Source organism: Aphelocoma coerulescens, chromosome 8 (assembly GCF_041296385.1).
Source record: "Aphelocoma coerulescens isolate FSJ_1873_10779 chromosome 8, UR_Acoe_1.0, whole genome shotgun sequence".
Taxonomy (NCBI): domain Eukaryota; kingdom Metazoa; phylum Chordata; class Aves; order Passeriformes; family Corvidae; genus Aphelocoma; species Aphelocoma coerulescens.
This window is the reverse complement of record NC_091022.1, coordinates 32,284,192-32,309,300: the sequence shown is the minus strand read 5'-3', so window position 1 is coordinate 32,309,300 and position 25,109 is coordinate 32,284,192. Positions and strand designations below refer to the sequence as shown.

The 25,109-nt window shown below is 49.8% G+C and overlaps 1 protein-coding gene across 3 annotated transcripts in view; it reads left to right on the top strand.

The window, feature by feature from the left end:
* LRRC7 (leucine rich repeat containing 7) overlaps positions 1 to 23,827 on the top strand; it is a 165,337-nt gene extending 141,510 nt beyond the window's left edge. For 2 of the 3 annotated variants that reach the window (XM_069023692.1, XM_069023690.1), the window contains 13 exons: positions 1,251 to 1,320; positions 2,673 to 2,772; positions 3,371 to 3,495; positions 5,963 to 6,163; positions 10,985 to 11,096; positions 11,288 to 11,468; positions 12,372 to 14,049; positions 15,666 to 15,815; positions 19,273 to 19,392; positions 20,355 to 20,573; positions 21,758 to 21,850; positions 22,997 to 23,071; positions 23,720 to 23,827. In XM_069023692.1, the coding sequence (XP_068879793.1) occupies positions 1,251 to 1,320; positions 2,673 to 2,772; positions 3,371 to 3,495; positions 5,963 to 6,163; positions 10,985 to 11,096; positions 11,288 to 11,468; positions 12,372 to 14,049; positions 15,666 to 15,815; positions 19,273 to 19,392; positions 20,355 to 20,573; positions 21,758 to 21,850; positions 22,997 to 23,071; positions 23,720 to 23,827 (3,232 nt within the window). Of the gene's footprint in view, positions 1 to 1,250; positions 1,321 to 2,672; positions 2,773 to 3,370; positions 3,496 to 5,962; positions 6,164 to 9,513; positions 9,628 to 10,984; positions 11,097 to 11,287; positions 11,469 to 12,371; positions 14,050 to 15,665; positions 15,816 to 19,272; positions 19,393 to 20,354; positions 20,574 to 21,757; positions 21,851 to 22,996; positions 23,072 to 23,719 lie in introns of all 3 variants that reach the window. The other variant, XM_069023689.1, reaches the window with a different exon arrangement.
* The last annotated feature ends 1,282 nt before the right edge of the window (positions 23,828 to 25,109 follow it).

Sequence of the window (25,109 nt, the reverse complement as noted above, 5' to 3'; positions counted from 1 at the left end):
GGCTGTGAAGTCCTTGGAATGTCATCCCAAAACTGGGCTGTTTTGGGTTGAGTTTGGGTTTATTCACCTGAGGAGCTTCAGGGGAAATGTCTCCTTTTTTTTTTTTTTTTTTTTTGTTTGTTTGTTTGTTTGTTTCTCTCAAGGAAACATTTTCCATGTGGAAATCCAACACTGGAAAAACAACCGGGGCAGTTTTGCTTCTCCACACTCCTCCTGTGGATTGTGGTTTTCCTGGAAAATCAGTCAGGGTTTACAGCAAAGGAAATATTTTGATGATTAAGCTTTAAAGTTTGGCACTTACCCGTGGTGGGGGTGCAGTTTCTGGGGATGTGCTGCTCCCTGTCCCATTCCCAGTCCCAGCCCTGTTTCCAGTTCCCTGGAACAGCCCCACATCCCCTTCCAGCAGAGCAAGGCCCTCAGGGCGAGCTGTTGATGCAGGAGAATCCCAGCCCTGGGAAGAACAAGGCGTTTTGGGACAACACAGGTTGCCTTGGGATAGTGGGAGGTGTCCCTGCCCATGGAACAGTGGAATGGGATGGGATTTAAGGTCTCTCCCAACCCAAACCGTCCTGGATTCCACGACTCTGTAAAAACACCCTGTTCGGAAGGAGTTACAGGAAAAACATCAATGAAGATTCCACAAATATCTCACCATCCATCCCCATTCCCACTCTCAGATCCCTTTTAGGAAATGGTGTTTAAATGTCTCATTAAAATGCTAATTTTTTCCCTGCTCCATTTAATTTTGCCATTTAGGTTCACCATGAATATTTATATTATTTTAATCTTTGGTCTGACATTCTGACAAAAATGAATTTTCCATCATCTCGGAGTGTTTCTGTCCCAAACTTCCAGTGTCCCACAAAGGGGAGCTCTGTGAGCAACACTGAGGTTCCTCTAAACATCCCCAGGACCAAGATTTTTTCTTTTCTCTGTCTCATAAATTCAATTTTATTCCATTATAGCCAAAGGAAAATATCAGTCTCTCCTTGGTAGCAAAGGATATGATGTCAGCAGTTCTACTTTCCAAGGAGAACTCTTAATGTGGAATATTAATCAAATATTGTAGTATAATAATGATAATAATAATAATAATAATAATATATTGCATTTTAGTAAAACTGATTTTAAAAAAGCAGTGAAATGTTAGCCACTCCAGTGTGGTCAAGATGAACATGCTGCACACCAATCTTCAAATAAATGGTTTTGGAAATGAGGGATTCACCTTGTCCCAATATTCTCCTTTACAGACTGAAGAATTTGCCCTTCACTTTTACCAAACTCAAGGAACTGGCAGCCTTGTGGCTTTCTGACAACCAGGTAATGTCTTTCCATATTCCCATTTTCCTTAGGTAGGGGCTGTAGCAAGGGCTGTCCATGAACCCTGTCACTCAATACAGGATTCAGAGGAGTTTTGGAAGGGTTTGCTCCCAGCCCAGCTGTGGATTTCCATATCCAGCCATAAATCCTGCTGGGTATCATTTTTCAACAGGGAAAAATCACCTTTGCAGGATTTATTTTACCAGGATCAGCTTCTGCCTCCTTACCAAAGTAGTAAATAAAGGGCAAAAGTAGCACGGGAGTATTTTGGAAGTAGAAACTCAAGATGTTTGTTCCCAAATTCGTTATTACCCTGTTCCAACCCTTTGCTCCATCTGCTGCCTTATCTTTGCCTTCCTCTTCCCTGTTCCCTTCCATTCTCCCGTCCCTGCATATTTTGGTCTCCATGGCAGTCAGGGAAGGTTCAAACAAGTCAAAGATGCACAAGGACTCTGGGAGAAAACTCATTTCTGAGCCTTTGCAACCTGAGGGGGCCTTGCTTTGTTCCAGGCTTTGGTTTACAGCAGATATTCTTTGGGATTCTATTTTAAACCAAATTATGCAACAGGAACCCTGAGAAATGCAACGGTTCCAGCAGCAGCTGAGCCCTAAAATAAGTCTGAAATGTACATTAAGTTTTAGAGAGGAGCCAAAAATGTGAAAGCTGAAAGGGGGGGGGGGGTGTGTAATAGAAAATTAGAATTAAATTTTAATGTGTTAAATGAGGATTCTTGGGGGTTTTTTTTCCCTCTCATTTCCATTAAAAAATTCACATTGCCTGGCTGTGCAGCCCAGGCACAGAACACCCCCAGCCCTTTAAATATACAACATTTTCCAGCATTTTGACTTTCCTGTGGCAGAGCAGGGACTGTTTCCATTCTCTGGACTGTGACAGTGACTCCTGGACCAAGCTTAGAGCAAAGCAGTGATAAAACATCCCCAGCTGAAGTCAAACACAGCAGGAGCTCGCAGGGAATGCTCCGTGGAAGCTCCGCAGTGTCTTGCTCCCGGGTGAACTGACAACCACCAGGAATTTACTCCCCATCAATAATTAACTCTTTGCTAAGCCTGGCTTAAAATACACCCCAAGAGGTGTTTAACTGTGCAGGGACAGGTTTGTTCCCTGATCCTGCTCCCTTGGAGCAGCGAGGCAGGATTCCTGATGTTCCCTTTGCTGGGAATGACAGGAGTTGCAGGAGTGAGGAGAGGCAGAGGAGGCCCCACGCTCCTTGCAGCCCATGGGGAGTTGGTTTTCCTGCAGAGCTGCAGCCAGCCTCGCATTCCCTGGGCACGGGAAGCCGGATCCTGTCCAGTTCCCCGAGTTTATGGATGTGTTTTCCCATTCCCTGCAGTCCAAGGCTCTGATCCCGCTGCAGACGGAGGCGCATCCCGAGACCAAGCAGCGAGTGCTCACCAACTACATGTTCCCCCAGCAGCCCCGCAGCGATGAGGGTAAAATTCCAGCAGCTCCGTGTTTGGAGAGGGGGAGGAATTCCAGAGGGAGGGAGAGAAAGGTTCGGCCGTGGCTCCATGGATGGGCCAGGCCCACAGGACATCCCTGGTTTGGCCCCCACGGAGGAATCCTGTCATTCCCGGGCTGTCAGATTGGCTTTGTCTGATTGACCTTCTCAGACTGGCATTTTCTGCCTTACATTTTCGGACTGACATTTTCTGAACCCCTTTTCTCTCCAGAGAGGCTCTGCAGGAGCAGTCTGAACCTGGCTCTGGGGGTGCACACACCGGGAATTGTCGGGAGCTGGGAATGTCCAGCCCCGTGCTCTGGGGGCTCAGGGCTCCCAAACCTTGCTGGATTGAGCCTTTGCTCCTCCCACAGCTCCATTAAATCCCAATTTTCACACTCCCCTTCTGCTCCAGGGCTGCCCCAAACCCTGGTGGTGCTTCCCACCGCTCTCATCCCAGATTTCTTCATAACTCTGGAGTGGTTTCTCAGTTCCCATTGTCCCCCTCGCATTTTCAAACCATCGCCCAAGTGACCAACCAGGAGAAGTCTGTTGGGATCATTCCCATCTCCCTTTCCAATTCCCTGCAGATTTCCAGTCAGACAGTGACAGTTTCAACCCCACTCTGTGGGAGGAGCAGAGGCAGCAGCGAATGACTGTGGCCTTTGAATTCGAAGACAAGAAGGAAGAGGAGGAAAATCCAGGGAAAGTTAAGGTAAGTTCTGCTGGATTTATTCTGGGATTCACATATTATGGACAGGGTTCAATATGCAGGTCTTGAATTGAACTGGGTTTGTCTTTTAATGTCACATTCCTGCTGTGTCCCAAAGGGAATTAACTCCCTGTTGGGAGACAGAATTACTGTCCAACCACTGCTTTTTTAGGAGTATTTGAATTCCATAGGGGATCCCATAAAGCAGAAGTCAACGAGGACTTTGCATCCTCATGGAATGTGCAGTGGAAAGGGCATCACTTGTAAAAAATGAAGTGCAAACATGAATTTCCTCCCCCAGTTTTGTGCAGTTAATGTCATTCCAGAGTTCTCCATCAATCCCTCAGTCAGCTGCATTGTCAGAAGGGTGTTTGCAAACCTGTCAGCCTTTACCTGGCACGAAATGTCTATTCCTTGAATAATGTAAAGGAATTATCCCACACTTCAACCCTGCAAATTTCTAACTGGGGTGGAACAGCCAAGGTAAAATGTAAGGTCAGAGATAAAATCATCTGAGGAGATTTAAATCAGATTTTACTTCTAAAACTAACAGTTCTCTTGTCAATAGCAATTTAACATTCCACTGAAAACTTGGTGGAAATTCTTGATTTTTCTTTCCAATATTTTTCCCAGTTGGGAATTTTTCTCCAGCTCCTTTACGCAGAGCTAATGGGCTCTGCTGCTACAGTGAAACAGAAAATGAAGCCAAAAGCAGCCTTCACCTCACAATAAATAGATTAAGGTGGAATTTTACCCTGGATGAATTGCAGGCTTATGGGTCATGCATGGAAAACAGCACCTGGGAAAGTTTTCTGTTGTTCCAGCACTTGCTGCCAGAATTTTACCTGGGGGTGACATGGCTGAAGGCCTCAGCATGAACATTTTTAGCAGCTTTGCCAGACCTTTAAGGGCTAAATTGAAATAAATTGAAATTCTCAGCGGGCAGTAACCACCTACACTGCAGCATTTTATACCAGCAGAAGCAGTCTGCACTTTTTACCTCCCATCAAACTGAACTTTCAGCCAGACAGATGTTAAAACAGATTTGGTCACTGGGATTGTTCAATAACTTTTTTCCATCAAGGATTTTGAACTTTAAAAATTCTCTCTTCGGGGTCAGGCTGCTTTTGCTGCAGCACTGGAATGGGATTGACAGGGAATACAGATCTCCTCTGGGATGGTAAGTGTGGATCAGTGAGGGGAAGATCTGCATCCCAGTGCAGCTGCCAGGAGTTTGGCTGTTCAATATTAACACTCCCAGGGATGCGGAACTCCTGCTGAAATCCCTGCCTGGCATTGTCTGTCTCATCCCAGCCCTGCAGTTCCTTCTCCCTGGCTGGAGTTCCCGAGGATTTGCTCTGTGCCTTGGCTCTCAGCCCTGCCTGCCTCAGCCCTTGCCCTTAAACCATGGCCTGAGTTCTGGGAGACACCAAGTGCCTCATTAGGCAACCCCAAAACACGGTTTCATTCACCCATAATTGAAGCAGAGCCTGGGTGCTGCTTTCCAGACTTAATTTATCTTTTTCTGGTGGAATTCTTTATGAGAAGTGACATCCCACTCAGAGATTTGAACATTCTCTGTTCTGCTCTGTGACGTTTATTCTCTCCTGGTTCAGATCTGGATGCCAGCACTTGATGCAGTTTTATTTACCAAATCAATCATGCTTTTGCCTCTGAAATACTCCTATGGACAGACCATTTTCAGCTGAATCCAAAATTGCATTTTTGCTCCTCGCTGGGAATTCAAATCCAGCAGCTCTGGCAGGGAGCTGTTAAAATCAGCTCCTTTGTCAGCTCACCTGCACCGTGAGGTAAAGCTGCTGTGTGGTAAATGATTCCAGATCCCTTCGTTTCCCAGCCTCGTTATCCTGACACCCTCTGGGAAACTTGGGAACTTCAGATGTGGGCTTCTCGAGGAAATCTGTGGGTCTGTCAGTCAGTTAAAGCTCAGTCAGGCCTTGGGGACTCTCTGGAGTGCTTCGGGTCTGGTTTCCTGTGCCAGAGAAGAGTCAGAGACACCCGGGTGTGTGTGAACATTATCCATCTCCAGGAGCAAACGGCTCCCAGAGGATAGGATCCTGCTCTCAGCTGCCATCCATAATTCAGATTAATTGAGTACACGGAGCGTGGCTAAATTAATTCTGCATTGCCAGCAGGATTGTTCGGGAAAGTGTGATGGGATGTGCCAGCAAAAGTGCACAGTTAACAGCACCCTCCCAGGGTGAGAGATGGGCTTGTAGGGAACCACTCCCATCCCTTATTTTATGTCACTGGGATTCCACTCTAGGCTGACAAAGAGTCAACGAGCAAATTTCAGTCCTGAACTCCTCAAACTCCCCAAACAGATCAACCAAACAGTGAGGAAGGTGCCTCAGCCCCAGTACTGTGACCAGGCTTCACTTTGCACTGTTTTCATTCTGTATTTCTGCTTTAAGTCCTGATTTTAATTCATCCTTTTATGACTGTTCAGGTGGAGATAAATCTCAAGCGTTACCCCACTCCATACCCCGAGGATTTAAAGAATATGGTCAAATCTGTGCAAAACCTGGTGAGCAAACCCAGCCTGGGAGTGCGGCCCGAGAACTCGGCCCCAGCTGCCAACACTGACCCCACTGGCAAGGACAAGTACGAGCACAAGTGGCCCCTGACCCCCAAGGAGATCTCAGTGGAGGTACTGTAAAGGATCCTTGTTCCTCTCCAGAATTCCAGACTTTTTTGTAAGGGTTTTGAACCACTAAATGATGTTCTGATCCGCTGGGAACCTCAGACCTGAGAGATTCTTGTTTCCCCCGTAAAGTTTTAGATTGAGCTGCTGAGTTTCATCCAGTTTTAGAGTGAGTTGCTGAGTTTCATCCAGTTTTAGATTGAGTTGCTGAGTTTCATCCAGTTTTAGAGTGAGCTGCTGAGTTTCATCCAGTTTTAGATTGAGCTGCTGATTTCCCCAGTGCTGCTGAAGTTTTGGGTTGAAATCTGCCTTGATGGGAATTCTGCTGTGGATTTATCCCAGCACCCTGTTGAATTTCATGGAGTGGGACTGGCATGTGACAGGAGGATGGGCCCAGGCACCATTTCCATCCCATCCCACCCCATTTCATCTGTTGAAGACCACTCGGTTCTGTCTGGCCTTGCTGTGCTCTGCTCCTGGGATTCCTGTTCGGAGCAGGAGTCCAATTAACCCTGCCCAGAGTTAATGAAGGCATCTGGAGAGCTCCTTCCCCTGCAGGGAGCAGCCCTGGATGGTGACTCCCAGGGAGCTGCAGGATCCAGCTCTTCCTGGAGTGTTTGCCAAGCACAGGGACGAATTCCACCCCAGGATTAATCACCAAAAGGTAAATTCCTAAACCCTGCAGTCCTGCTGGAGCTTGGTCTCATCTGCCCCATCAAACCTGTGAGCAGGCACCGTCCAGAAACAAGGGAAACCCCTTCCCATGGGAGTTTAAAAGCCTGGAGAGGTCTGCAGGAATGCCAGCATTCCTGAAAATCTTTGCAAAGCTTTAATGCTGAAAAGAAATAAATGAGGAAAAAGTTTCTCCTTCTTTTTCACTCCTCTGTTTGTCTGAACATTGTGACAAACTCGTTGTCCTCGAAATGCCCCCGTCTGTGGCCAGTCCTGTGTGCAGGAATTGTTCTCCCTCGGTTTTCCATGTCTTTGGCACAAATATTACACATTCAGCTCTAGCTGCTCTCTCAGTGCTGTGTTTTATTTGCAGTTAAACATTTTCATTCCTTAAAAAAATAACGCCCCAAAGTTGTCTCTTCAAGCTGGCTTCAGAACACTTCAACTCTAGGCACGATTTCGATTAGGACTAAAATATTGAAGCTAAATATTTAATTTCAGCTGACATAGTTCAGTTAAATCACTCATGTTTTCATCTAAATCTGAAATCTTCAATCCCACCATTATTCCTCTTGACTCATTAAATTCTCACTGTGTAAATCTGGTCCTTGAACCAGCTGGTGACTGGGGCCACGAGTCTTGACATCCTGCTCTTGTTGCTGAACACACAGAACTTCTTTTGTATTATCTATCATTTGAACTTGAATATTCTCAACAGCTTTCTGTGGGTTTTAATTATCTCCTGTGTGCTTCCATCTGGAATTTGATCCGTGTGGCCTGGCAGAGGTTTTAGGTGTTGCTCCCGTGGCTGTGGCTGGGGATGTGGCCTCCAAAAGTCAGTGGTTTGTGCATGTTTGTTAAAATGATGTTGAGTTTTTCAATGAAATAGGAACACGCCAGTGAGCCGAGCCCCAGCAGTGTCCTGGGAGCTGGCAGAGCCAGGGAATGCTCCCTCAGGGAGTGGAAGGAAGGAGGAAATGGCAGCGACACCATGAGCACCAGCGAGTCTGGAATGCTGCTGTGGAGACATCCCTGGCTTTGTGTGGAGACACAGGAACGTCACACAAACCTCTCTGCAGGAGGAGCTGAAGTGCTGCAGCCAGAGCAGGGTGAAGTGCCATGAAATAGTGGGATTGCAGCTCCCTCCCAGAGCAGGAGCCGTGAGCCCCCCCTGTTCCCACGTGCCAGCCAAGGTGAGATTTCACCTTCTGTGCTGTACAGGTGGAGATGGGGGAACTTTTTCAGGTTTTCATTTCCCTGGGACGGAGTCAGGACTGGTACCACAACTGCTCCACCAGCCAAGGAAAAGAAAAGGGATGCTCTTGTCCTTCCCAGACACTGGGAGGGGGTTTGGCTCTACTCAGGCTGGTGCAGATACATTTCCCTTTCCTTGGCTTCCTGCATGAGGATAAAACACATGTGAAGTGTAGGCAAAGTGTGAATGGTTTTGTGAACAATATTGGCCTGATTTCAGTTGTAACCCAGTAAATAAAACATAATTAAGCTCCGTTTGCTTTGCAGATAATTAGCAGACAAACTCAAGCCTCGAGTTAAAGCACGCTCTGAAACTGCAGGTGTGTTATGATGTAGCTAAAGGCTGAAGGCAGTTTCTGATCCCAGGTAATTGAATTTCAGGTGCACTGCTCACTTCTCATCCTCAGATCAGCTGCTTTCTGATCTCTTCTGGCTTTCCCTGCAATTAATTTGCACGTGTCTCTTCAGAAACTGTTTCTAAATAATGAAAGGGAGCAATCTGGAATGAGGAACGGAATGATTTCAAATCCTCTGTACCATCCTTCACCTTCCTTCACAGCAAGCAAACAATGTCTTGATTAATCCTCAATTAAAACAAACCTCTTCATCATTCTGATTCTTTTTGAAAGATGTGAGTTTTGGCCAAAGAGGAGTCTGGGATTATCTGGGGACTTGTGCTGCCTTTCCATGAGAAACAGTGAGGAATATCAATCAAAACCAGCAAGTCACATCTTTATAGTTCGTGTTCTGGATGTGTTTGGATTGAGAATATCCCACATTTCCTCTGCTTCATCCCTTCCCAGAGCCCTGGGCTGCTCCAAGCAGATTCCAGGAATCTGGTCATTCCAAAAATCCTGTCCCTCCAGATTATAACTTAATGTTCTTGTGTTCTCAGCCTGAATATCTGGGGATATTTCTCTTCCCATTTGTTTCAGTGGTTTGTACCAGGTGTTTTCTCCTCACTACAGTTCTCTGCCCTCTTCCCATATCCTTCTCCAGTTAATCCTGAGGAATAAATCCTGACTCAACACAATTGCATTCCTCTCTTCCCTTCCTCCTTGCAATTTTCTTTCTATTAGTGACCTTTTTGTTCTTGGCTTTGTAAGAAAAAGGTCCTCTTAAAGAGAGTGGAATTAAATGGAGTATGATTTGGGGTTTTTTACTGCGTATTTCACATATTCACGGCAGATTCACAAATGCCAGAGTGGTTCTTTCAAAAGTGCGTTGGTTTTTGTTGGAATACCTGGGCTGGGGGATAAAAGGAAAAGGAAAATAGTATAAAATAGGGAACTTCATGCACCTGAAAGAGAGCCCTGTGTTCACCATCTTGTCAAAAACGGAGCTGCTGGGTCTTCCTCTCTTACAGCAAGGGGGGGGCAGTTTAAGCTTAAAACTCCTGGAAGATTCATGGCACAATATTGGGATTCCAGGTTCAAGAGAAAGAAACCAAAGAATCCCCCAAGAGCCCCCTGCCTGACCCTGAGAACACCCCGAAATCACCTCTGGAAGCCCCGGGCAGGGAGGACAAAGCCCAAAGCTCAGAGGTACAGCCAGACCTGGGCTGAGAACTTCACCCTCTGCACTGCTCTGCACTCTGACTGCCCCAGCAATGGGGTTCCACCAGTTTGCCCCACTGCACTGGGAAGGGCTGTGCTGCACTGGGGTTTGGCTGTGGGGGAGTCACTGGGCACCTGTGGAGCACCAGGGAAATCCTCTGCATGGGGAAGGGAAGGCTTGACTGGATGACTCCATGTGGGAATCACCATGGAACTGTGCTGCCTTAAATATGAGCCCTGAGGGGGTTGATTCAGCTGAGGACGCCTCTTCTGGGAAGGTCCTGCCTCCAGCAGAATATCAAATACAGAGGGATTGAAATAGCTCTGGTGTAAACAGCATTAAATTCTCCAGGGATAAATCACATGGCAAATGCTTCTACAAACCTCTGTCACTACAAAAAGTAGTGATTGGTGAGCAAACCTCTGAAAGTTTCCTCCTTGTGAGTAAAAACAAGAACATTTTAAAAACATTGCAGCATTTTACATTTTTACAACATGGATTTGGTTTGGGTACTCCAGTTGAAATTGCATCTCTAATTATTCCATCTCTCCCCATTGCCTTCCCTCTCCAAACTCGCTGGAGACCCTTTCCAACCTGTCAGGGCACAGAGATCCTCCGGTGTCACCCATCCCTGGCTCCCCAGGACGCTCATCCTCCTCATCTCTGAGCTTTCTGCAGGGATCAGAGGGGCCACCTCCTGTTGGTGTCCTCATTCCCTCCTAGCCACCCCAGGAGCCTAAATGTCCTGATTTAAAATATCTCTTTCTAAGAAAGAGTCCCACTTTCCTCCCCGACTTTACCCGGGGTTATTTTCAGCACACGTCCTGTTGCAGGGCCTGTGTGAAGGTCAGATGTGCTGAACTCTCTGGCAGAAGTTTATTAAATCCAAATCATTTTAATTCAGCCACAAACTCCTTAGAGACAGAGTCATTTTAATTAAGCAAGGCTCCAGGGACAGCTGAATCTCTGGAAGGACTCGCCAGAAATAACTGAGCGAGGAGTCCTCCCTCCTGAAACACCAGTTGTTTACTCTCCGTTTGTGTTTATTTCCTTCTACTGGCAGCGTTTCGGTGGCCTTGACTTCATCAAAAATCTTTACACGGCCTTGATGTATCTTGCAAGTTCCATCTGGTTTGCCCACATTTCCAGAACGAGCACATCTCCCTCGTTTGGAGGAGGATTTGTGTAGGATTAATTAGAACTTTCTGCTGACAAACTGGCACCGCAGTGTGGTGCGTTTGGGGCGTTTTAATGGCCGTGAGGAGAAGGCTCTGAGCTGTTTGTGTGCTGCAGTTTGAAGTGTTTCTGTTCCCTGTGTTCACTCTGCACTGTTGTGTCCCTCAGGATGCCTTTGGACATCCTGGCAGCGAGATGAGGATAGGGGAGCTCCGTCCTTCCATGCCTGAGACGCCGCTGTACCCCCCCAAACTCGTCCTGCTGGGTAAAGACAAGAAAGGTACTGATGGATGTACAGCCTTTGAGCTGAAATGGTGTGATGGGGATGTTCCACCTCTGCTTGTAAACCGTAGCCCGTGGATATTTGTGCACATATCGATGTAATCCGTAGTTTTAACTTAAAATGTGTTTTTTCTGGAGTTTCACTGCCGAGTTCCAGCCCCTGAAAGCGTTTGCTGTGTTTTGTTTCAGAGTCGACAGATGAGTCTGAAGCAGATAAGATCCATTGTCTGAATAACAGCGTTTCCTCAGGCACTTACTCAGACTATTCCCCTTCCCAGGCTTCCTCAGGGTCTTCCAACGCGCACGTAAAAATGGGCTCCCTGCAGACCACGGCTAAAGAAGCAGTGAATAACTCTTTGTGGGGGAACAGGTGTGACATCTTTCCTGACACAGCTTCTGCTTGCACTCTGTCCTGTCTGGCCCCTCAGAGTGACCCTGTTAGGGCGTTTGGCTTAAAAAATCCATGTTTTTATGCCATGTTGGCTGTGCAGAGCTGGCCGCCCTCCATATTCCATAAGCAGCAGTAATCCCACAGCTGGTGGTTCAGCTCTGTGCCATCTCCAGGCATTAAAGCTCCTGGAGATGGAGCTGCAGCTGGTGCAGTTGGTGTCCCACTACTGCTGTCCCAGCTCCCTCTGCCCTGGACCTCCAGAAAGGTTCTTGGGAAGCCATAACCTGCACTGGAAACATTCCAGGACCAGCCTGTCCTGTCTGTGCCTGCCATAAATCCCCTCACACTGTTCCATCCACAGCCCTGCCCCATTAAAGAGCTGGATGGGAACAGGCACAAACTGCCTCTGGTGTCTCTGGTTAAAAAGTGGGGGAAACCTTCTGTCGCACTCATCCATTATTTTTACAGCAGGAAAATCTGTTCAGCAGGATTTCTGGGAACACAGCATGGAGCCAGCCAGGCCTTTGAGTGACTTCTTAGCTTCTCCGTGTGTGTCCTGACAGAGTCTGTGCTCCAGGGCAAAAACCTGCTGCCACCGTTCCCGTGCCAGTGGCACGACATCCACGGAGTTTCCAGCAGCTTGAGAGTAGCTCAGTTGGTGCTGAAAACACCAAGGGGGCAGGTTTGATTCCTGGACTCAGTGATCCTTGTGGGGCCCTTCCAACTGGGAATGTTCCGTGATAAGAATCCCTGAAGTCTCCCAGTGCGATCCCGAAGCCAGAGCGTAGATGGGAGGAGGCTGACTTGCTTTCCGAGGATGATGAGTGCTGACGTGCTGGGATAGAGGACATTTTATCTTGTTCCCTTCTCTTGTCTTTGCAGGCTGGCCCAGTCGTTCCCACAGCCCCTGGAGACCAAGCCATTGCTGAGCCAGCGGGAAGCGGCTCCGGCCGGGAACGTTCCGGCGCGCCCGGAGCGGCGCCCGCTGAGCGACGCCTTCGCCGACAGCTGGAACGACGGCTCCCACTACGACAACACGGGATTTGTGGCCGAGGAGAGCGCAGCAGAGAACCCCAGCACCAACCCCCTGCTGAGCACCAAATCCAGGAGCTCCTCCGCGCACGGGCGCCGGCCGCTGATCCGGCAGGACAGGATCGTGGGGATCCCCCTGGAGCTGGAGCAGCCCGCGCTCAGAAACACACACGACTCTGAAGTGCCTCCTCCCAATCCTTGGCAAAATTGGACCAGAACCCCCAGTCCTTTTGAAGACAGGACAGCTTTTCCTTCCAAACTGGAAAGCACCCCCAACACCAGCCCTTTGCCTGAGCGGAAAGATCACATCAAGGAGTCTCCCGAAATGACGGGCACTTTCACTCCAGGAATTCCATGGGAATATCACGACTCCAACACTAACAGAAGCCTCACGAACGTCTTTTCCCATATGCACTGTCGCCCAGACCCTTCCAAAAACGTCATCTCCATCAGCAAGAGCACGGAGCGGCTCTCCCCGATGATGAGGGATTTAAAAACGAACAAGTTTAAGAAGTCGCAGAGCATCGACGAGATCGACATCGGTGCGTACAAGGTGTACAACATCCCCCTGGAAAACTATGCATCCGGGAACGATACCGTGGGCCCCCACGAGAGGGTGGACAAGCTGCTGGGCCCGGAGCACGGCGTGCTGAGCATGTCCCGCAGCCAGTCCGTGCCCATGCTGGACGACGAGCTGCTGACCTACGGCAGCGTCAAGGTGCAGCCGCAGCACAAGGCGTCGGTCACCAAGAAGGTTTATCAGTTCGACCAAAGCTTCAACCCGCAGGGCGCCGTGGAGCTCCCGGCCGACAAGCGGCTCCTGCCGCCCTTCCAGCTCAACGCCGAGTACCTGCCCCAGCCGGCCAAGAGCCTGCCTCAGGAGCTGGTGAGCCCGCGGGGCTACCGCGGCTACGCGCCCGTGGAGCCCATGTTCTCCTTCTCGCAGCCCTCGGTCAGCGAGGAGCCGGCGCCGGCCCCGTTCCCCGGCCCGGCCGCGCGGCCCGGCTTCCTGCGCAGGGCGGATTCGCTGGTCAGCTCGGCGGAGATGTCCGTGTTCCGCAGGGTGGGCGAGCCCCAGGAGCTGCCCCCGGCGGACAGGTACGGCCGGGCCCCGTTCCGCGGCGCCCCGGAGCGCCAGGGCAGCATGGCCGTGCCCGAGGCCCAGTTCCTCAAGCGCAACGGGCGCTACGAAGACGAGCACCCTTCCTACCAGGAAGTGAAAGCCCAGACTGGGAGCTTCCCAGTTAAAAACCTCACGCAAAGGAGGCCCTTGTCCGCACGAAGCTACAGCACAGAGAGCTACGGCACGGCCCAAACGCGGCCGGTCTCAGCGAGGCCCACCATGGCAGCTCTGCTGGAAAAGATTCCGTCAGACTATAACTTGGGTAACTATGGCGACAAGCCTTCCGATAGCAGTGATATAAAGCCGAGGCCTCCCCCTGGGAAGGGAAATGAGAGCTGTGCTAAAATGCCCGCTGACTGGAGACAACAGCTACTTAGACATATAGAAGCTAGAAGGTTAGACAGGGTATGTTTGGCATTTCTCTGCAATTAATGCCTTTAGTTGTGTGTTTCGCTCTGTCAAACGATTTGCACGTGCAGTGGTGACCACCAGAATTCCCAGGGATGAAATTCCTGCCGTGGTGTCCGAGGGAGCGGCCCGCCGAGGGCCCTGGGTGTGCTCAGCTGGAGTGAGGGATCCCAGTAAATCCAGAGGCTCCTCACTGGTGACATTCCTTGGGGCGGTCACTGGGGTGGTGACTCTGGGTCCTGGGTAAATCCAGAGGCTCTGCCCCAGTGACGCTCCGTGGTGCCCATCGCTGGGGTGGTGACTCCTGCAGCTCTGCCCAAAATTAGGAAGAACCCTGAGGTTCTGCCCCGCTCATGGAAGCGCTGCTGGAGCCACCTCGTCAGTGACGACCGAGAGCTTGGAGAGGTGCTGGGCACGTCTTGGCAGTAAAAGGGAATAAAGGAAAAAGAGAATAAGTAATAAAATGTATTTTAGCTCTGGTGTCACTCTTAGTGCAGGGGGTTTAAAGGTGTCTATAACTGAGAAATATCCCTGGGTATCCACTGCTACTGTTCTAATGGGAATGTGATCATTACTCCTTGTAGCTGTAGGAAGTTATGCTGATTTGCCTTCCATCCAAAGGGTACTTTAGTGCATGATTCAGTCATTATCTATTTAATGACCTAATCCACGAATCCGATTTACTCTGTGGTCTGAAGTGGTTGTGACAAATTCCTGTGGTGAAATGCATAAGAAGTCATTGCCAGATGTGTCCATATACTGCTTTATGCTAGAGCCCCCTGAGTTTGGTGTTAATATTCTCCTTACCTTCCAGTTGCTCGGGTGTGATGATATTAAATTATCCTTAAGGGTCAAATGGGGAAACTTTAAAAAGGGGCTCCAGGGCTGAAGCGTTTTCCTCCTTCAGCTCTTTTCCTTGTGCTGTGTGAACCCACTGGAAACTGCCTCCTACCCAGGGAAACCAGTGCACCCCGAGCAGGGGTGGAAATAAACACTTGCCAGAGGTTGCTGGTTTAAGGAATATCTTTACACTGAGTTTACAGCGTGCACTGAGGGGTGCTTTAACCCCGAAAGCTGACACTGGTGCTGGTCCCTCATCCCTGCGAGGCGGTTCCTGCTGGGTGCAGAGCTCCAAGGAGCTGGGCTGGGCTGCAGCTGGAGGCTGTGCTGGGGGGAGCAGCTCCTCGGCTGGGCCCAGGAGCCGTGTCCCTGCTGTCCCCAGCTCGTCCCATGAGGGCAGCTGGGTGTTCAGGGCACAGGATGGGGCAGAGCCCTGTCCCGCAGGGGCTGCTCCTCCGTGCCAGCCCCACCCCGGCTGCCCAGCCGAACCCAAATCTGGCCGTTTTTGCAAAAGCAAGACTTGTACCCTGTGAACTCCAGATCCCAACACCCCCTCATGTGCTGTCAGCGTGGAAGTCCTCTCTGGTGCCCATTCTCTGTACGAGGAGCAATGTACTCGCTTTGTGTGACCAGTGCATGCCTGGAGGAGCTATTGATACTCGGTACTGTTTGTTGGCTTAAACTAAAACTCTGTGAACTTAACCATGTATGTGTGAGACTTAATTCTGAGCATGTGTGTTCATATGTGTCCCGTGGTTGTTTCCTCTACTCAGAGCGCTGCTTACAAACACCACACAGTTAGCCTTGGCATGCTGCACTCTGGAGGGGTTTCAGCCATGCATGCCGGCCGAAGCATGACTTTAAACTTGCAGCCTAAATCTAAATTTGAAAACCAAATGCTTCAAGAGCTACCTCTACCGAAAGTAAGTATGGGCTAGCCAGCATTCCCGGCATTCCCGGTTAATTAATGATCCTTGCTTCCTCCTGGTTTAGCTTCTGCCGACTCCTCATGCTTTTACAATGCCCAGTCCAAAAAGCAAGGCTGGCAGGGGTGCAGTTTTGCCCCTTGGTGGCCTTGCTTTTTGGATTCCAGAGCTCCCTGGCTGTCATTCCTGCTTTCCTGCTCTCCTCACACACACTGGGGCTGTCGTTTGCTCCGTGGGGAACCTGGTTTGCTCTGGGACTGTTTGATCCTGGAAAAAATGGGTGTGGAATGTTAAACAGGCTCCAGGAGACAGGTATTTTAATATCTGAGCATTAAGTGGGTGTGCTGTAAGACCTGGTGGGGTTTGAACACGTTACCACACCCAAACCCATTTTAAACTTTGAGTAACACCTAAAAAAGAGAATATTTTCCTCATTTATTTACTGTTTATCTTCTATTTAGTATCAATACATTGTTGACAAGTAGAGACATACAAAACTGTGTATTCCCAACAAGTATTTGAAGGGAGAGGCACACAGGGCAAGGCAGAGAGGGCCATTCCTTCAGGATTTTCTGTGTCAGAGGGACGGGCATGGCTCAGCCTCTCCCTGCCCTGGCACAGGAGCTGAGGGGACAAATCAGCAGCAGCTCTGTGAGTAATTAAAGGGCAGCAGAGCCCAGATCCTTGTGTGCCAATGGGATCAGCTGTGCTGGGCACTGCCAGGCTGGCCCCTGGCACCCGCCCAGGCCGGAGCAGCCTGGCCAGCAATCCCCAAAGGAGGGTTCCAGGCCGGTTCAGAGCTCAGATCCAAGGATTTGAGGAGAGCAGGATAATTAAGCAGCAGCAGGAGCTGGCTGTGCAGGCTGGCCAGAGCCCAGCCTCGGCCCTGCTCCGCTCGCTGATCCCACACATGCTCCAGCCGGAATTCCCGGCAATCCAGGACAGGATGGCAGCACACAGGGAGCAGTGTAGGCCTTTCCCGCTGTTCCTGACCCTCCATACTCTGTCACCTCCATCCCATGTCCCCCCACTGTCCCCAGGCTCCCGTCTTGCTCTCGGTCTGTGCTGCTCTGTTGTGGGGCGGGAGGCTCCGCGGGGATCCCGCCTGGATGTGTGTGCTGGGTGTGCAGGGACGACATTCCAGTGTTGTCTTTGCTTCCCAAGAACTTGTTTGTCTGCTCAGGTACTTGTCAAGAGTCCTTGGAAAAAATCCATTGGGCATCAACCCCAAAGAATGTTGCTGGTTCCCCCCACATGTTAGGAATGAGGTGTTTGATGGCACTGGCAGGATTTTAGGCTGTAGGTGAATATGGATATTAATTATGGATGTCTGAGGAAATTCAGGAATCTGCTCCATGATACATTTTGGGGTGTGGTCTGATGGGGATTATTCTGCTTTTCTATTCCACCAGCATTCCATTGCTCCATATCCATAGAAACTGTGATGCTGAACTGCATTGAGGTGTTGTTCTCTTGCTGTACTGTTTGGGAGAATTATTGTTGGGAAAGATCACTGCAGGGGGAAATTATTGTTGGAAAAATACTGTGTATGTGTAGTATTGCTGAATTTTATTGCTTCACACCTTCCACAGAACTTGCATTTCCTAAAGAATCCAGGCCACAGCAGTTCAGTCTTTGCCTCTTCCCCTCCCTCCTTCCGTGGCCTGGATTCAGGAGAGTAATGAGTGAGGTCTGGCTGTCAGGAAATCAACTTCAACAATGAATTACACTGCAAATGTTCATGGCCTCAACCTGCTCCTGGTGGAAAATGTGGGAAGTGCTGCTTTTCCTCTTTTCCCCAGATTTCATGGAAGTGGAGCTGGGTTGCAGCCTGTCCCAGCTCAGAAAATGGCCACTACTGCAAGGGGACAAATTCCTTGTGCTGCAGCAAATGAAATCCCGGGATTTCCCTGTTCACTGAGGAAGCTGGGAGCTCCCTCTGTGTTTTCCCTTTTCCCTCTGGAGTGCAGAGTCCCCTCTGCAGACCAGGCCCAGCAATTCCAGAGGGATCCTTTCCATTTCTGGCACCCAGCTCCCAGTGGAAAGTTCGTGGTTTGGTGCAACCCATTCCCAGGATGGGAATTCCCACCTTCCTTGGGAATAACAGTGAGGACGGGAGCAGAGGTTCCCTCTGGAATGAGCCTGGGGAGGGCCCCCAGCTCCAGGAATTGATGTGAGCAGATTCCCAGGACAGCTCTGGAGGGAATGGCTCCTTTTTCCATTTTAATGGGGGTAAAGAAAGCTCTGCAAGGAGATCTTGGGCTTTAAACAGGGGAAATGCTTTTCCAGTGGTTTTTAATAGAAGGAAAATCACAACTGCCATGATTTTTCTGGAAGATTCCTTGAATGATGAAAAAAATACAATGAAAGTTTCCTTCTATTTTAAATAATCAGGGTTGGATTTTTTTCACTTCACCTCCGAGATGTGATTTAAATCATAATTCCCTTCGAATTACTTTTAAACTTCTGTTGAAAAACAGTTTTTAATGGAAAAATCTTCAGCTTTCCCATTTCAAAGCAAATTTGATTTATTCTTCAGCCATCTAGAGAAGTGTATCCTGATTTTTTTTAAGTCTAAGCTGGAGAAGAAATTGTTGGAATGGCAGAGGGGAAGAACAGATATTTTTTGTTCCTTTGCAGATTCCCATTAATCAGAGCTCAATGAGCACTACACTGCACCATGTGCTCTCAGTGGCAGGACAATGCTGGAATTTTGGGAAGCCTGACATCCAAAAGGTGTTAGGAAAACTCCCAGTGATGATAGAGAAATAGAGAGACAGATAAAGGAAAATCAGGATGGGGCAGGAAAAGTCCAGACCCCCTCCAAAGTCCTGAAAAAAGGAGGGAAACAACCAGGGGCAAAGTGACCAGGAGGAAATGTGGAACAGGAGAAAAAAGGGAATTATGAGCATTTAGGAAGCTTTCCCTGTGTGTTGTGACCATTCATGTTGAGGCAAACACTGAATTCCAGGTTAATATTGTACAAAAAACATCCTTGGCACAGGCCAGGAGGTTCTGGGAGCTGCACACGGAGCCAGCCCCAGCTCAGCACTGCCAGCAGGGGATGTTTGCTGCAGAAAACACAAACAGCTCATTTTCCTTGGTGGCACATCCCTCCTGCAAAAGTTTCTGCTGCCAGAATGAGCAGTGAGAAAGTTCTAACTGCAGAATTGACAGCAGACTGTTTAAACATTGGAATTTTGCCCAAATCTGTTGCTCTGAAAGTAACGAGTCCCGTTAAACGGATTTTCTCTTCTCCCTCGTCATTCATTATTCTCATTACTTCTGCCCTGACCCTCTCGAGCTCTCCTGCTTGCAGAGAGTCCCACAGTGGTGCTGTGTTGGTGGGATACTGGGCAGACTGGGCATTGTGCACTGCACTTGCTGGGTTGTTGTGACTGAGAGTGGAGGGGTTTGTGCTGGTGACTAAAGGCTGCCCTGCCTTTGTGAACAGACCCCGTCGCAGCAGAGCAGCCTCCTGGACAACGGGCAGGACGAGGTGGCCGTGGGCAGCCCCTGGACCCCGTACCCGCTGGGCCGGCGGGACGTGCCCCCCGACACCGTCACCAAGAAGGTAAGGGGTGCCAGGCTCAGCCTGAGCCCGCCCTGGATGCAGCAGGACAGCTTTGGGCAACACCTGGGGTGTTTCAAGGCTTAAAGCAAGAGGTGCTGTGAGTTAAGGGCGCTGTTTTCGTGGTGCCCCTCTGTGCGTTCTGCTCTGCTGCGGGCACGGAGGGCTGGGCAGGGTCTCATCCCGAGCTGTCATCCCAGGGATGTTGTTCAGTCCATATAAAGCACGAGTGGTGGGATGGCTCCTGCCCAGCCCTGCCCAGGCACAGCCCATTTGCTGATAAACTCCCTGCAAAAGGGTCTCGTTCCTGGTGGTTCTGTGGTGGTGGATGTTGAATTCCAGTGCTTGGAGTTCCTGGCTGCCCCTCCGAGCCCAGCTCGGCTCATGGGCTCAGGAGCTGCTGGGTTGGGCTGCTCTGGCCATAAAGCTGGAGAATGGAGAATCCTCACAAACTGTGTCGGAGGAGGAGCTGCAGGGATGAGCCAGGATAATCACAGGGATCATTGTCAGGAGATCCATCCTCCCCATCCCTGAAGTCCCAGGAGTGAGTGGCACGAGGTGGAAGCCACGATGTCACACTGGCACCTGCTGTGTGTAACGATCCCAAGGATCTCCCTGCTGCTCCAAGCTTTTATCCAAGGCAGCTGCAGAAGCAGCAACCCTTGGCTTCACAGGGCAGTGCAGCCAGAGATCCCCAGGAGAATTCCTGGAAGATGGGAAACAAAAGCTATTGCTCCCAGAGATGCCTCTCAGGCACAGGAGGGGGAGGAAGGTGAGCTGATGGTGTGGGACGGAGCTGGCTCTGACAGACGAGCTGTTTATCCTCTGAGCTGCAAGAAATTGGGATGAGAAATGTAAGAATCCTGGTTTTCCCAGCTCCAAAGGCTGTGCTGGGGCTGGGGAGGATTGCAGCCGGCTCTGGAAGCTGCGGGAATTGGCTGTTCCTAACGGGATGGTTCCCACAGGCAGGTAGCCACATCCAGACCCTGATGGGATCCCAGAGCCTGCAGCACCGGAGCCGGGAGCAGCAGTACGAGGGCGGCATGAACAAGGTCACCATCCAGCAGTACCAGCCCCCCCTGCCCATCCAGATCCCGTCCTCCCAGAGCTCCCGGGCCCCCCAGCCCCAGCGGTGCCTCATCCAGACCAAGGGCCAGCGCAGCACGGACGCCTACCAGGAGCAGGTGAGACACGGGGGCACGGCAGCTCCTGGGCACGGACATTCCCGGCTTTCCCAAGGTGTCCACGGGAGAGGGGAAGCTCGGGCAGGAGCGGGGCAGCTGAGCTGGGCAGCCCAGGGGAGCTGGCATCGGACTGGGGGAGCTCTGGCTGGGCTGGGGGCAGGCTGGGTCCATCCTTTCCCCAGCACCAGCCACCAACACCCATTTTCTCCCACACTGACCCAGTGACAGCGTTTGGAACTGAGGTCCCTGAGCAGAGCTGGCACCCCCGGGTCAGACTGAATTAATTTGCAGCTCCTGCCCTTTCCCAGTGGCCCAGTTCAGTGCCAGCAGGGCTCTGCTCAGACCTGCCCAGCACAGCCCAGCTGCAGCCCCAGTGCCCCAGCCTGGCACAGGCACTGGGGAGTTTCCTCATTCCCTGCTCCTGTCCCCATTACGTTTGTCCTTAATGACCCTGCAGGGCCTGTGTGAGGCCCTGAGAAGCAGAACAAGGTGCAGAGCCATCCCTAACCCTTCCTCCTGCGGGAAGTGTTGGTGGAGCCCCGGGAGCAGCTCCTGTCCCATGTCCCTGATGATCAGAACCTGCTGGGGGAGGATGTGCTCAGACCAGCTCAGGGCACTGCCATAAAGCTCCTCTGAGCTCATTTTTACTTTATATCCAATTCCTCAATGCTCTTTGGAGCCACCCTGACTAAGAGAGGAGGCTCAGCCCTGTTTGCTGTGGCAGGAGAGGTGGGTGCTCGGTGCAGGCTGCCACATCCTGGCAGTGCTCCAGAGATCCCGGAGTGTTTTATCCCTTGGCTTTGTCCCAGGGGTGCTGCACGTCTGGCTCCTCCTGGGAAAATAAAACTGCCCCAGATGAAGCCTCACTGATGGGTTTATCCCAGTGCTTAGGTGAAAAACTTGGCCAGGATGAACTTCTCTTTCACAGGTCTAAAGGGTTTTAGTTTTATTTTATTAAACCTTAAAATCCATGCAAAAATCCGTGGACCACAGGGAATGTTGTGGTACCACTGCAGCCTGGGAAAATCCTGCCAGCACTTCCAGCTGACAGCAACATTCCAGTGGCTTTTCCTGTTTTGTGGAGTGCAGGGGCTCAGCTCATCCAGTGGAGTGGGATGTGAGGGAAGGAGGCGCCGTGGCTTGGGCAGGGGTTTAGTGCTGACATCCCTGTTTTTCTAACCCAGTTTTGTGTGAGGATAGAGAAGAATCCTGGCCTTGGGTTTAGTATCAGTGGTGGAATAAGTGGACAAGGGAATCCGTTCAAACCCTCAGATAAGGTAAGTTGGAAATTCCTCTCTCCCTGCTCCTTGTTTGAGAGCTCACAGAGTGGAGGCAGAGAACGTGAGGGGGATGTTTGTGCCCTTCTGTTGGGATAATTGAAAGTTTTTTCCCTATACTTGGATTTTTTTGTTGTTTGGGTTTTTTGTTTTAGCAGAGTGGTGTTTGCTTTTTTTTCCCCCAGTTGAAGAAGATGAGGGAATCAAGCATCAATCCCATGAGTGTCTGACCCATATTCCCTGGATAAGATAATTTTTGGGGCTGTTTTCTGGAGAATTGCCTCTCTCCCTTTTTAAGAGTCGCCTTAGACCCTGATTAAACTTTTACTAAACTAATTAGAGGGAACCCTAAAGCACGATATCATCCCTGGAGGCTGAAATTCCAGGGTTTGTAGCTGCTGTGTCAAATAAAACCAGCCTGGAAATCCCTGGATCCTTACAGACCCCACAGCAGCAGTTGTGTTCTGAACTGGGAATTAAAACTGACACCTGGTGGTGGTCAGGGACACTCAGGATTCATTCTGGGAACTGCACCTTTCAGATAAATCTATTTGCAATAAAAGGAAGCCTGGAAAAACTCCAAGATGTGGTGAGTCCCAGCTCCCAGGGGTGTAGGATTGGGAAGTGGAGTCTTACACCCATGGATTTGTGTTTGGTGCCACGGGACTGACTGGAGTTTGTTGGAAAAGGAGGCCTTGAACACATTCCTGGAGTTGATGTTCTTGGATAATTCTGGATCTGGGTAGCAGAAACAGTGAGAACTTCCATAAATACGGAGAATGTTTGGCAAATCATGAAGTTAAAGCTGTGTTTCCTGGGGAAAGCAAAGATGTCAGTACAGATTATGATACACATTATTCTAATAATAATTAACACTTGCCCCATGTTAATCACCCTGCTGATAACCCGTGGCTCTTGCCCTGTTCACACTGGACTTCCTTTGTGATGTGGGATTTCAGTTTACAACCACCCCTAAGTGCTGAAGGTCCCAGAGAGCTGCTCCACCCCCAAACTGGTGTTTGATTGCAAACAGATTAAACCAGTTTGGCGTTCACCCATCTCCAGGCCCCAGTTAGGGAGCCCCCTGTTTTTTGGGATGTAGTTCTTGGAGAAAGCATCCTAACCTGTGTTACTTCTGACTTATAGGGTATCTTTGTTACTAGGGTTCAGCCTGACGGCCCCGCCTCCAGCCTGCTCCAGCCCGGAGACAAGATCCTCCAGGTAGGGATGCCTTGGGATTCCTGGGATCTGAGCTCATCCTAAAGATACAGTGGTGGTGTTTGCAGCGGGACTGAACCGCCAGTTGTGCTTTTAGGGGAGTTTAATATTGATTTCCAGCAGGGGTCCCCAAAGCACTTTTTGCCCACAGGTGCCCACCTGGCTGGTGTCAAACTCAATCCCTCCCAGGGCAGGGATTGTCCCCTGTGTCACAGCCTGCCCCATGATCTCCCTCTGGATCTTCCAAATCCTTGAGGTCCTTCCCAACCCCCAGCAGCCTAGGATTCCGTGAACGCCTCCTTTTGGCACAGTCGTCTTTGGGGTTTTCCCTGCCTGGAATTTGTATTCCTCTTTCCCAGAGCAAAGATAAAGATCTTTTATTGTATTAAGGCTTTAGGCAGGTCCTGGTCAGACCCCAGAGCCCTCCCAGAGTCACAACATGATTTCAGTGGGAATGAAATCATTCCTTGGAGCACCCAGCCCAGCCCTGAGCCATCCCACAGAGGACAAGAGAAATGTGTGCTTTGTGTTCATGGGAAACCCTCGGATGTTCATCCTTTATCTCAGCCTTGCTTTTAATTGCCAAATATCCCTTTTTCCCCCCAAAACCAAGCCACTAAAGCCTCTTTCCCTGTGTTTTCCCTGCTGCAGGCCAATGGACACAGCTTTGTACACCTGGAACACGAGAAGGCTGTGCTCCTACTGAAGAGTTTCCAGAACACAGTAGACTTAGTTATCCAACGTGAGCTTACTGTCTAAATATTTTTTTATAAATAGTAAATATGTCTAGCCAGATCTAATGTTCAAACAGATTTATACATAGGAAACCAATTTTTTGCCAATTGCTGGACCAATGGCAAACAGTAGTGCCAAATGTATAATACTCTATGTTAGTACCAATCATCGGGAGAAAATATAAGAATTAACTCTATAAATATATTGTTCATGTGGCTCCGTATTAGTTTTACTTGTCAGCCTCTGGCTGTGCATTGGTGCGTTTTTTTAACCAAGTTCCTTCTTAAAAGTCAATTTCATATGATTTCAAAACACAGAAGCACATACAAATCCTTTAGGAATTCTGCTGTCCATCAGAAACACTGCCTCAAAGTTGTATATGCCTTTATAAAGATGAAATATATTAACCTGTACTTCCCATGAAATATTTCTATCATGTCGCATACGAAAGTATAGAGAAGAAAATATTTTCATAAACACCTCAAAGAAAGTATATATTAAATTAAATTTAATAATGTTCATTTATTTTCAATGCAAAGATATTCTATGCCTTATGAAAATACCTGTACATATGCCGTGTGTATAGCTGGCTCCGTAGGGATCAGGAACAATTCACTATACAGGGTGAGAGACTTCTCCAATTGTAACTCTGGGACCTCGGGACAGGGAACCCACGTGGGAATGGGATAACTCCCTCTGGAATGGGTGAACTCCCTCTGGAATGGGTGAACTCCCTCTGGAATGGGCCAGGTTGGACAGGGCTTGGAGCAGCCTGGGCCAGTGGAAGGCGTCCCTGCCCATGGCAGGGGTTAAACAAGATGAGCTTCAAGGTCCCTCCCAACCCAGCCCATTCCATGGTTCTATGATTCCAACTCCCTCTGGAATGGGTTAACTCCCTCTGGAATGAGTTAACTCCCTTTGCTTTGGCTCTTCCCTCGATTCCATGTGCACACACTACAGGAGAACACCGAGGACAGGCAGGTTTGGCTCACGGATGGAGGAAGGTTGTGATGGTGGCAGTAAAACTCCTTTTGTTGCTGCTAATTTTACGCTTTAATTTTTCATTTCAGATTCCCCATTTACATTGTTGTGTATTTCCCCCCCTGCTCCAGGCCCTGCTGGGCCCTGCTCGGGATATTCCCGTGGGTGAGGCTTTCTGGGATCCTTGATTGGAGTCCTTGAGAGGGATGGGCACAGGAGTCAGAGCTGACACATCCCAGGGAGCAGCAGGTGCCCCTGAGCCAGCCTGGGAGGAGCATTCCCAGCACAGGGTCAGTGGGATGAGCCCTGGTGTCCAGGTCCTGGG